Raw genomic sequence first — 12,105 nt, 5'->3', positions numbered from 1 at the left:
CTCCTCCTTCTTGTGCCCCTACAGCCCCGAAGGAGCTGCAAGATGCTCTGCAAGGGAAGATGTTGCAGACCAGCTGATAAGCAGCACTTTGCTGGGCTCCCGCTGAGCTTCAAGGCTGCAGAAACCAGGAGACTCGGTATTTTGGAGCGGGAAGGTACTGTGCTTCCCACCACGACTGTGGTTCCTGCTGTTTGCTGAGCTGGAGACTGAGCAGACCCGGGAGCGATGATGCTGTGGCCACCCAGCAGCGCCAAGGGCCATTCCAAATGTGCGTGCCTGAGCCCCTGGCCCTCCGTCACAGGTTATTTAACATCACTCTTCCCAATAAATCCTACCTGGATCCAAACTTCTTCACTCATCGGTGGTTTGGTTGGATTCTTTTCAAAATACACTAATTTTATAGATTAATTGTATAGGAAACCATTTTTGGAAACTGTCTTATTTCAAGTGGATACAATTAGAAATTATTTCCATGCGGTGGAGAGAAGGACAATGGACGTGAAGATGCACCAAATGGGTAATGCTTGGTAAAGTTTATTTGGATAAGAGGGCTAGTAAGGTGAGGGGGCAGACAATTTACCTGTAAATACAAATCTGATTTGCCTGTTGCTTTGAAATACTCCACACTAATTTGATTATAGTAGCTTCCTAAATTAATTATTGTCTTCTCTCAGTAACTGCTCATTGTCCCACACCTCTCGTTGTGATAGATGACTTTTCCTTTAACTATAACGTAGTTGATCAATGCTTCATGTCCCCCAAACTGGTAAATCAAGTGCTCCCACCTAAAAAGACAACAAGATGTTTAAGAATATCCGGAGTTGCATAAAAGCAGGTGACACACCTAGTATACCTGGCAATTATAAAAGACTTGCTTGAACCATGGGAAACCTATTCCATGTCTACATGTTGATCTCTTGTTGCGTGAATACAGTGAGTTAACGCACAAAACAGTAGAGAATTCCTTCCACAAAATGAACAGGTTATTATCTTTAGATCATTCGTGATTAGGCATGGATTATTTGTCATATTAGCCCCCAAAGTCTTAGGCTTTATTTTCCACTGGATTGGTTAAAGAGAATGAAAGTGGGTCCAAGATGCTAGCAGCATCCCTTTTTTCAGATGAAAATAACTTCTAAAGCACAAGGAACTCACTAACTACCCAAACATGGTGAAAAACCAAGTCCCTGATGTTAAATCACATTTCAAATGACACTGGAAGAACAAACCTTGATGAATTTATGATAAGAAGATCTCCCTGCTTGCCAGTCTCTATGGAGCCATGCGTGTCCGATTTTCCCAGAGCATAAGCCGCGTTAATGGTGGCAGCTGCTAACGCTTCGTTCATCGACATCTTCATGTTCACACAGGCCAGATGCATCACCATAGGCTAGCAGGCAAGTTAGTTAGGTGGGAAAGGGAAGTTACCAGTAGCACAAAGCCAGCCCTTCACGCCTCCGGTCCCTAAGCACTCTCCTCCCTCCTTGCACAACAGAAGGAGTTGTCCTGCACCATGTAAATCTTGCTACCTCCAAAATGAGAACTCTAAAATCAGGAACTTTTGAGAGCCTTTTTTATAAGCCTCTCAGCGTGTATGAAGAATAGAAGGTCTTCTGGTTTCAAGAATTTCTGGCCAAAACTACCAACACACATAAACGAGCACGAGCAGTTGTCTAAGCGGGGCATACAGCTCTCTTTCTTTGTGGATATGAAGACGGTTTTAAGTGTGCAAGATCTTTACAGGAGTTGTACTAGCAAGAGATTTCATCATTTTGTTGTGTCATAAGTATTAGGAATAGCTTACCATTGAAAAACAGTACGCATTAGGATTAAAGTCACTGCCAAGAGCAACTATAACTCCCTCTTCTAACATTTTTCTAGCTTGAGGTTGCTTCAGTCTAGTGGGAAAAAAAAAGATACTTGTCAGTACAATTCGCTTAGTAGTTATACGATGATTTACAAGAGCAAAAGTCATCACTCAGTTTGGCTACATACGTGCATTACACTAATCCTTTTGGAGACGAAAGCCCAAATTCTCCTCTTGGCTCCCTACCCATCACCCTACGGACGGCGTCGACATGAAGCGTGAGCCACTGCTTTTGCAGTAAGAGCATGTGGCAGCAGCCAGTATCAACCATCAGGCTCCAGGCCACTGAAATTCTGGTATTTACGCAGACCTCAGCCACTTCACGATTTACAAGATGAAAATCTTCGTTTTTCAGAGAAGTAATTTTCTAGTCCATATAGCTTCAAAGACAGGCTCCTAAATATGAGCAGTGGCACAAGCAATGCAATAGTCCTTTCCCAAATCTGTTGGCAATTCGAAACAGCAAGTTGAGGCTGTGAATTTAACTTGTATATATTAGAGGATTTTCTCACCTAGCAATGTGAATGAAAAAGATATCTTTGAGAACTTCAATATCTGGAATAGCCATTTCAAAATCATTCGGCCACAGGATTAATCTGGGCAGGTGTTTGCAAGGGTGGGCCCTAGGAAATACACTCTCTAAGAAGTTTTACCCATAGATGCTGTAAAGCCAATCGCGCCAAACATTGGGTCCAAAAATAAACCAGTGTAACAATAAAAATAAAACACTAGAGCAACTTCTGCTCAAAAAGTCATATTAAAAGCACTGCAGTTAACAGAAAAGAACAATAAACAAGATCTCGATGAGGTGCTTACATTTGGTATGCAACAATCCTCTCCCTATAGAAGCCTCTTAGCAGATTTACAAATAAATACTGCCTCTTTGGGCACAACACGGTGCTCCGGGAGTTAACTCTGTTTAAAAACATTGGACTGAAGAGCCCTTCCGTGTCCTTCCAGCCTCTGCATCCCCTGCTGTGCTCTGCTGCCAGACTCCTTAGCAGCACTGCAGGCAACACTTAGCAAAACAAGAGTGTGCTCTCCATTAAGCAGTTCTTCAGCTCTGGTCATCAGGTGAAGCCCTGGCCACTACTGCTTTTCTTAAAACCAGGGGACAGTGTAGGGGCAGGAGCTCCTGAGGTCTGAGCTCTCCTAAGTGGTACTGAAGTTGCTGAGGGAGGCCAGCAAAGGCGGTACCACATCACCTCATAGCAACTTCTCACACATTGCACAGCTTTCAGCCCCCTGATATTCTTTTAACCAGTATCTCATTCATGGCTTCATCATTTTTAGAGTGTATTAGTATTAGTCGGTGTTCAGTAAATAGTGCACTGGAGACTGCAACAAATGAGGCCTCATTTCCTATGGCTCGTTATTATCCCCATCTTAGGCTTATCCTGTCATGATAAACCTTCCACCACACGGAGCCTCTGGAGTAACACGTGAGTTACAGCCGCAGCCGTTTCCACAGGTGGCTGCATCTCTGTTGTCTCCTCTACCTCCCTGCCTGGCCTCAGTGTGCAGGACCACACGTCCTCGCCAAGCTCTGTGTTCTGGCAGTGCGTGTAGTTGCCATCAGGCAGTGGTTCCAAAGCACGGGTGCAGGACACGAACAGCTAACCACAAATAGAAACCAAGCACGGACACAGAAGTGAGCACAGGTGGCGATGGCACAAGCCTCGATGCCTCGGAAAGCAGGCTGTTGAAAATAAACCAACATCAGCTCAAAGATCTTCTCTTCACAGGAGAGGTCACAGTCCTCATCATCTAGCTGGCGTATTTTTGGCAGGAGGAGGAAGCAAGTGATCCACCTATGCTTATCTGTAATATCCGCATATGGAAAATAGCATTCTTAAGGTGATTGTGCTCAGCGTTGCCTGGGTAAAATCAGATGAGATTTTAAAAATGCTACCCATAGTCTTTCAGCTCTTTTGATAACTAAAGGATTCATTTCCCAGCAAAACGTTCTGCACGAGAGCAAATACTTGTATTGCAGATACAATTTGCCTGAAAAGAAGCCAACTTGGTTTTCAAAGTCTAAATGGATTTAAAAAAAAAGTCCAGTTTTCTTCTTAAATGAATGCCTGATTATTACCTTAGCCTGTCACAAGGTTTAAATTCCAGTGTTGACTGAACCACTCCAAATCTCCTGTGAGACTTCTCAGAAGTAGGCTATCGCCTCATTCTTGAGCATCTCCACCAGAAAAAAGCCATAAGGAGGCTCATTCAGCTCTTTGTATTTGTGATTGTCTTCACTGATCCAGCCTGATCCTTAAAGCACAGACAAAAACTTACGCTTTTACATTAAAAGACCCTAAAACCACAAACACAGTTTTGCTGTTACAAAAGTTTTCCTCCAATCCAGTGGCCTCACCTTAGCATGTAGGCAGTTGTTGGTAAAAGGACAGCGGCGCACTTAGCTCTTGCCATCGCCCTGATACCTTCATCGCTAACTTCTTCCAGGTGGCTGATAGCCCGGGCTCCTAGTTCAGCTCCCAGCTAAGCAAATTTTCAAGAAAGTTACTCACCGTTCTCAACTAATTCAGTAAAGCAATGTTGTTTTCAAATGACTGGAGGAGGCAATTTACTATTAATGTAAAATTTACTAAAAGAAACATAATAAAGAATGCTTGAAAGAACAAACGGAACACAGAGACAAAATACTTGCTCATTTACTGCAGGAAAAGTTGATCACAAAAGGGTATTACCCATCCGTTGAGTGGAACCGTACCTCTGGTGCTGTTTTTAACAGCCTAACATGCAAACCACAGGACAGGTATGGATAAAACCGTTATCAACTCCTGTTCACAAAGCATCCAGCAGAAAATGGTTGACAAAACTGACACTGGTTGCAGAATTAGTAGTGCAACTGCTGCCTTCAATGGTGAAGCACCACAAAGGCTTTTATGATCAATCAAGTTTTTGTTTTGGTTTGGTTTTTTTAAATACAGTAGAGAATAACTTGAGCAGACCCCACAAAAAGAAGCAATGTTTAAATGATGGTGAAACATGGTCCCAGAGTGACTTTCTTGATTATCAAGATATTTGGGAGCCTATTCTTGACTAAACCATGCTTCTGAGTGTGCTCACTGCGCATCGGACTTGTTGCTGCTAACAGGACATTTAAGGAAAAAAAGATTTTTCAAGTTGTCTAGAAACCATGTTTTCGTCATTCTTGGGTGCATGGATATCCACTGTCCCACGTGTATCCCACGTGGAAGATAAGCAAAGTCAATGTTTGATTAGGCACTGCATGTTAGTCCCAGAGGTCAAGGCTTCCTCCCATGTCCTTAACTCCAAAGCTGCACACGGGCTGCACTTTCTACCATCTGATAGAAACAGACATCTAGGAATGGTCTATTTTATAAAGTCTTAGAAAAGAAAACCTGGGTTTTGAAAACTGCAATTCTTTCAAAGATTCAGCTCTCGCAAGAGCGAAAATGGCTTAACTGAATGTTGAGAAAGACATACCTCGGCAGATTTCATCGGATGGAGTTCATCGCCATGGAAGTTAATTTGTAACCCTATATCTTTTCCAGCTTGAAGAATTCTCCTAGTAGACTCCAGATCAAAGACTCCCTTCTCACAGAACACATCTATATTGTTAACATGTATTTCACCGCTTAGTTTGAGTTCTTTCAGCTTAGGGAGATGGTTATTGATAATGTCATCTGTGGCTTCAGTAGCAGTTTTCCCTCTAATGAAAAGAAAATGTTACGGAGCCGTAAGAATAACATCCTTGAAGTCTGGCAAACATTCAAATCATACATGTGATTACTAGATTATTTAGAAAATGATGCAAATACAGATCACTCAAAAAAACTTCGGATAAAAAAAATTAAAACTACTGTAATTCACGTACTCTCAAATATGAGTTACTTTCCATTCAAATAATATTAGATCATATTACTATATTTTTTTAATAAGATTGACATCTTGGATGCCAACCAAGATACGGGCCATTTTAAAGCAAATTCTTCTCCTTTCCTATTCATATATTCTGCCCTCCTTATACTGTATCCTAAAACACAACTATTTAAAAGATGTAAATGATTATTTAAATATGTTAAACGGTATTCATGCAATATTTTTATGCAAGTATCAAAGCTCCAAGGGGATGTGCAGCACAAATCACTATTTTAAATTTACCCCTCCTCCTTTTATATCATTCAGAGTGATAGCTAGATAATGGTTTCTAAATCAGAGGGGCCTCCCATGGTTCGATTCACCAAAGTCAGAAATATTTATGAACCCCCTATTACACAACGATAACCCAGGAGAGATCAGTAAATGCCTTTGAAAGAGTAACAATCCCAAAATATGCAGTTGAGTTAGTATTTTGCAATTTTAAGATCTAAAGAGAAGTGACATAGCGCAGCTAAATGTGTGTGATGTCTCAATCCTCATTTCAGGCGCTGTAGCCATACGTGACTGAGCTGGGAGTTTTACAGTGGCAGTAAATTCAAGAAGCCAAATTCTGCTTGGATTTATAAAACAAGGTTGTGTGGTTATAAAGCAGAGCAGAGTCCGGTTTATGGCCCTTCATTTGTTCACCTCTCACCGAAACAGTCGTTGGGGTTGCTCAGGCTTTTGCCATGTCAAGCCTTCTCTTTTTTCTTCTTTTACTCAGCACCCTTTGGAGGAATTTGGACTAGAAAGATTAGGACCAGAGCCAAGACAAAACTGAGGGAAACATTAAGTCTTGGTTTCACTTTTGGGGGGATGTAATGCCCAAGAATGCAAAATTGCTGTTGTTTTAAGGCAAGAAGACTTCTGCTCAGGAAATCACTTTGAAATTGTCTTCCTGAAGATGAAAAGGGCCCAGTGAATGCTTGCCAATTAAAAAAAAAAAAAAATTAGAATCGGACATCTCCAAAATCATGAATTTGATTCAAAATGATGACTAGAGCGACGACAGATCAGTTATTTCTTTGCCCTCCTGCTGTGAGCTTTTTAGGTTCAGTTCCTAAAGAACTGGAGATACTCTGAGTCTGGAAGTTCCAAGGCTGGAAACATTTTTTAAAAGCAACGGATGGAACATGGATCACCATAAATACAGCAGCTTTATTTTTCTCTAGGATGGCCCAGACTAAAGTAGCCTGCACCGTTCGGCACATATTTCAGTAAGTACTGCCTGTTACCAACGCACTCTATCATGGTCCCACAGAATAATTGTGTGTGTTTGCAAGGATCTCCGGAGCTCAACTCATTCGACCCCTGGGGCAGAGCAGGGTCCATTTGAATCACACGTCAGTTGTGCCTTCTATATATACATATATGTATATACCTAGAATCATGAACAGATAGGTGCAGAAAGTTCTCAACATCTGCCCAAAGCTAACTTCCATGTGGGAAAAAAGAATAATCAGTGGTGGCAAGTCTGGAGGTGGGCTCCGCTTAAGACTCTACACATGGAAGCTTTACGAGACATGCCACATATTGCAAGACTTGGCAAATTGGAGGAGCTGACATCTTTATCAATTAAATGAACTTTCTGGTGAGGCTTCTGCTGTGAGAGGCCAGACTAACAACAGTAAATTAAGCCAAGCGTAAGAAGCAAGCAAGCAAATGGCTAAGCAAGAACTTAACAAAGCTCCTCATCAGCCGCCCCGCGGGTGCCTAAGCAGCGTTTTCCGTAAGCAAGCGTAACATTGCTCTCTTGTTTCACATTAAATAGAATGATTTTCAATTGATTCAGTGTCAGCAGATTGGCAGTAACAAATCTGCATGACCATGATTGTTCCACAAACATCAGAGTATCAGACTTTTAACGGTGATCCAGTCAAGCATTGCCATTAAGTACCTACAATAAAAAAGGGCATTACATTTTAATACCTACATAAATCAAGAAGATTTAAGTAAAAATAGTTAAATCGATCTGTAGGAAATTCAGAGTTTAAAATTGGAGCTCAGCAAAATGGGATGCTTCCCTCAGCACGTTCCTGGGCCGGGTGTTCAGGAGCCAGCCAAAGGCTGAGGACCACGGCTCTGAACATCGGGCCTTGGATCAGGGAAGAACTGCAGAATTCCTCCCAGTCAAAACAAACACCCAAGGCAGGGACTAAGTGTGAAGGGCAGCAGAAAATTCATGCAAAATATTCTAGACATGAACATTTGAATGAAAAACGAAGAGCATTTAAGAAGACCCAAACTGGAAAATATAGATAATTCAGCATTTCCTTCAGAAAATTTCCTCAAATCCCCAGCTACCTTCTCTCCTTACTTAAAATACAATATCCTCACTACCTATATTTTGTTATGCTTGACATGCATCAATGGGGACAGAACCATGCAGCGAGTGAGTTGGTACACTTGTCTTTCTAACACGTAAGATTCGATATATTTGTAAAAACACCAGGATTTATTTCATTAGTTTATAGAAACGTTTGACATATTTTCGTGGGAAAGACTACTTATTGGGATTTTGACTGAAATCCTCCCAAGGCTTTTTAGGGGAGGAGGAAAGGAAGGGCTAAGAAATATATATAGTTTGGGGTAAAATCTCAATTTCATTTTACCACTAAGTCCTCCAAATTTTAGTAGAACCTCTTGAAAGAAATCTTTGGTGTTTTCAGCAGATTTTAGTTACTTTATTCTTAACCATCTTCCAGTTACTGAAGATGATAAAGGATTCCATTTGAATAGTGACATTAACAGAAGATAATTTCCCCTCCTGCCCCAAATACACAATAATTAGATTGCAAATAAATTTTTCTAAGTCATGTTTTCTTGATGTCAGAAGAGGTACATTTTTTTGGAGGATGCTTCTTTTTTTTTTAATGAACATCTCTTAAATATCGTCACAGTATCCCTCTGATGCCAGGCCTGCCTCCATCTTACACGCCTTGTTTTGCAGCAACCTACCACTTAGTCTATCAAAATACACGTTTCACACACACCTACCTAGCTAAAACTCCTCATTATTTCTTTCATACAATGAAATCCGGTAACTTCAAGATGTAATTTTCATCAGAAGGGAAAAAAAATCCAAGTGGGAAAGGCTGGCTTGTTATGGTATATCTACTTTAGCCATCAAAATAGTTGTGATTAAGCACATTTACTTCAATCTTCTACTCATCTCATACCTATAAGATGTATGCAATTCTTCATTGCATGGAAGTGTAATTAAGCTTTGTTTGCTAAGGTATACGAGGATTAAATACAGTATTTTTTTTCTGTTAGCTGGTCAAAATGAATGCTCATGGCATAGACTAAGCTTGAAGAATAGCAGAAGAACTTTCTGTATGGGGAAACCCTGTCATCAGCGTTATGTTCAGTGTGAGCATCAGCTGGAGGCAGGGATTCTGTACTAGGCTTATGTTGGCATTTAGTAACCATTAAAAAATGCTTCCCCTTCTTCCTTCAAATTAAAATTTAGGAAAGCCTTCTGTAAATACTGGCTGTTGTTTCAAATATGTAGTATTTTAGGAGAGCTGGGCAGAAGAAACCTTTCTAAAAACAACTGCCAATTTTCAATGCAAAGCAGTAATACTTAACAAGAGCGAGAAAAATCAAGTAATATTACTTCGGCACAGCATGAGCTCCACAGTACGTTGAAGAAATGCCAATATCCATCGATTGCTTAGCACGTTCGATCACCCTGAGCATTTTAAGCTCTGTTTCTAAGTTTAATCCATATCCACTCTTGCACTCAACCAACGTAGATCCTGCTCGGCACATGCGTTCGAGTCGGTGTTTCAAAGTATTGAACAGCTCCTCTTCTGTGGCCTTCCGAGTGTGTTCCACAGTAAAGTGTATTCCTCCCCCAGCCTGGTGGATCTCCATATAGGATGCACCTGCCAGCTTGGAGAAAAAAAGGAAACAAAACAACCCCCCCATACAATTAGCTATTAAACACGTCTTTCCTATCCAAGGGATTCTGGAAAGTGCCTTGAGCTGTCTTTGCAGTAAGACAGAAAAAAGAGGGGAGGAAAAATCTCCATTAATTCTTCCCCCCTCCTCCTCCTCTTCCCTCTCCCCTCCATTTAAGTGAAGAAATGATTTAAGAAATGACATAAAGAGAATTAGTCTAAAGATTTGCTTCCCACTGAGCCCAAGGAGAAAACATATCTTTAGGTCAAAAATTGATTTATGTGGAAAAAAAGAGAAAAAAAAATAATCAAGATTTAGATGGTAATAGAAGGCAGCACTCCTGTATTGCTTCAATTAATGCAAAAATCTATCAGGGCTGGCTGCAAAAGCTGCAGTTACACTCCTCTCAGCCTACCAGTATTCAAAAATCAGCCCTCATTTAGATTATCCAACAGGGATTATATATTTTTCTACAAATGAAAGATGGGAGTCACTAGAAAGCAGAAATAGCACAAAAAAAAAAAAAAGAGGAAGAAAAATCCAGCTATGTAATTTTATGCCGTTACCTTCATTGCAAACTCATGAACCCTATCACCAGCCCACACTGGATGTGTATGTGCATCTACCAGGCCTAAAGAAAACAAAGTAAGCGTACACTCAAGTTATGTCACTGTGTAAGAGAAAATGTTATGAACATGCAAGCAAATTAAATGGACAGCAGAAGCTCTCCTATAAAGTCTCTATCGGTTAGAAAAAAAGAAAAATCCAGCCAGCCAAAAATCTAGGATTTTCTTCAAAGGCTATTAATTTACTTTCAAATTTTTTAGGCGTACTGGCTGACACCTTACGCAAAACGTCTCCAGGTAAATGCATCAGTTGCTCAGTTTCTCATGTTGTTTCGATGATGTTTTCAAACTGTGGAAGAAGTGATAAATTACAGACTTTGAAATAGTTCATTAGACTTTAAGTCCGTGTTCTTTAAAGAAAGCAAAGTGCTTAGGCTGGGCTTAGTACGCTAGCACTTATGCTTGCAATAGTCCATTTACTCCAGCGGGAGCTTTTCCTATGAGCTGTGACACCAACACTACTGAATGCCCAAGGCCACTGCAAACGAACCAGAGCTCTACAGCTCAGGTGCCAACAGCGCTTGCAAAATTTAACCTGCAATAAACTTGCCCAGGTTTATTTTTTTTAATCAGGTAAACTTGCAGAGTGTGTGACTTAAAATCCTGCGCTGCCCTTTTGCCCTCAACCAGCTGTGGGCAGGATGGAGACTGAGCTCCGTGGCTGGACGGCTGATGGGCCAAAAGGGTACAGAAATGAGAGGTGAATCTGAAAAGTCACTCGGCAGGCCAGCTACGTTACCGTTGTGATCTATGATACAGAGGAACAGATGTAAGACAAAATAAGAGGAGCCAGAGCTCCACCATGAAGCCCAAAAGAACCATCCAAGCGCTGCAAAATTCTCCTTGCAGCACTCCTGATGAGGAAGCTACGACACTCTGCCCCCAGCACAAGACACTATCAGACCAGTACTGAACACAGAGGAAAAAGGACGGAGGGACGTTTAACACACATGTACTTTGTCTCTAAGCACTTGCCACCATTCGCCATTGTATCATTATGAAAAAAGAGACCTACCTGGTAAAACGCACTTCCCAGAGCAGTCAATTATTCTTTCAAACGTTGCTCCTGAAAATTGATTGCGAATAACATCTGCCGGGCCCACAGCTTTGATACAACCATCTCTACAAAGAACAGACAACAGACAAAGGAAGCGTGAGCCTGCTGAAACGTCACTTGCTCATTGATGGAGCTCCTGGAGCAACAACCCTCTGAAAGCAGGGGTAGGGACCTTCAGCAGGACTGAAGATGCACACAGGGGGTGGATTGCTAATCTTATGGATGCACAGAAAATGACAGGGTAACGCCATGCATTTCAAGTTGTTTGCCGTAACAATTGTCATGTCCTCTGCTTAGATCCCTCAGGACGACACCTTGGTACTCTTTTGTTCTAATTTCTGCTAGACAATTTTGTTTTTCTCTTGTGGATCAGCAAATATACAGCATCCCTCCAGTAAACATCTGCAGGGCACTCTTCCCCTCATGGAAATCAAACCGTCATCACCAGCCTCCCCTGCCTGGACCTTGTGCCCTTGGGAGCTGTAGGGATAAATCTCTTTGGGGCTGATTTTTGGTTCAACAGCAATTTTGTCCCAGGGGAGCTTGAGGACAGTACTGGGAACCCCAGATGGCAGTTGAGGGATCCCCTCCAGCCACGGACAGAGCAACCCCCCACCTACGCGAGAGGAGCCTCCCGGGGCACACACAGCACCCCTGTCCTTTAAGCCTTGCCCTTCTCCAGCTCTTTTCAAGCCGCTGGAACAGCAGCCGGGGGTCATCATGGGTACCTCACCGAAGGTACC

The 12,105-nt window shown here is 41.8% G+C and overlaps 1 protein-coding gene across 1 annotated transcript; it reads right to left on the bottom strand.

Moving 5' to 3' along the window:
* Positions 1-670: 670 nt before the first annotated feature.
* On the bottom strand, positions 671-11,464 carry AMDHD1 (amidohydrolase domain containing 1; the record flags this gene model as incomplete). The annotated part of the gene is made up of 8 exons (XM_009706357.1): positions 671-785; positions 1,230-1,390; positions 1,805-1,898; positions 4,242-4,366; positions 5,339-5,564; positions 9,393-9,670; positions 10,246-10,310; positions 11,321-11,464. Coding segments are annotated over 8 exons (1,208 nt in total), but the record flags the coding sequence as incomplete, so codon positions are not given.
* Positions 11,465-12,105: the final 641 nt, after the last annotated feature.

Source organism: Cariama cristata, unplaced genomic scaffold, assembly GCF_000690535.1.
Source record: "Cariama cristata isolate BGI_N322 unplaced genomic scaffold, ASM69053v1 scaffold44768, whole genome shotgun sequence".
Lineage (NCBI taxonomy): Eukaryota > Metazoa > Chordata > Aves > Cariamiformes > Cariamidae > Cariama > Cariama cristata.
The sequence above is the reverse complement of the archived record's forward strand: the minus strand, read 5'-3'. Positions and strand labels throughout refer to the sequence as shown.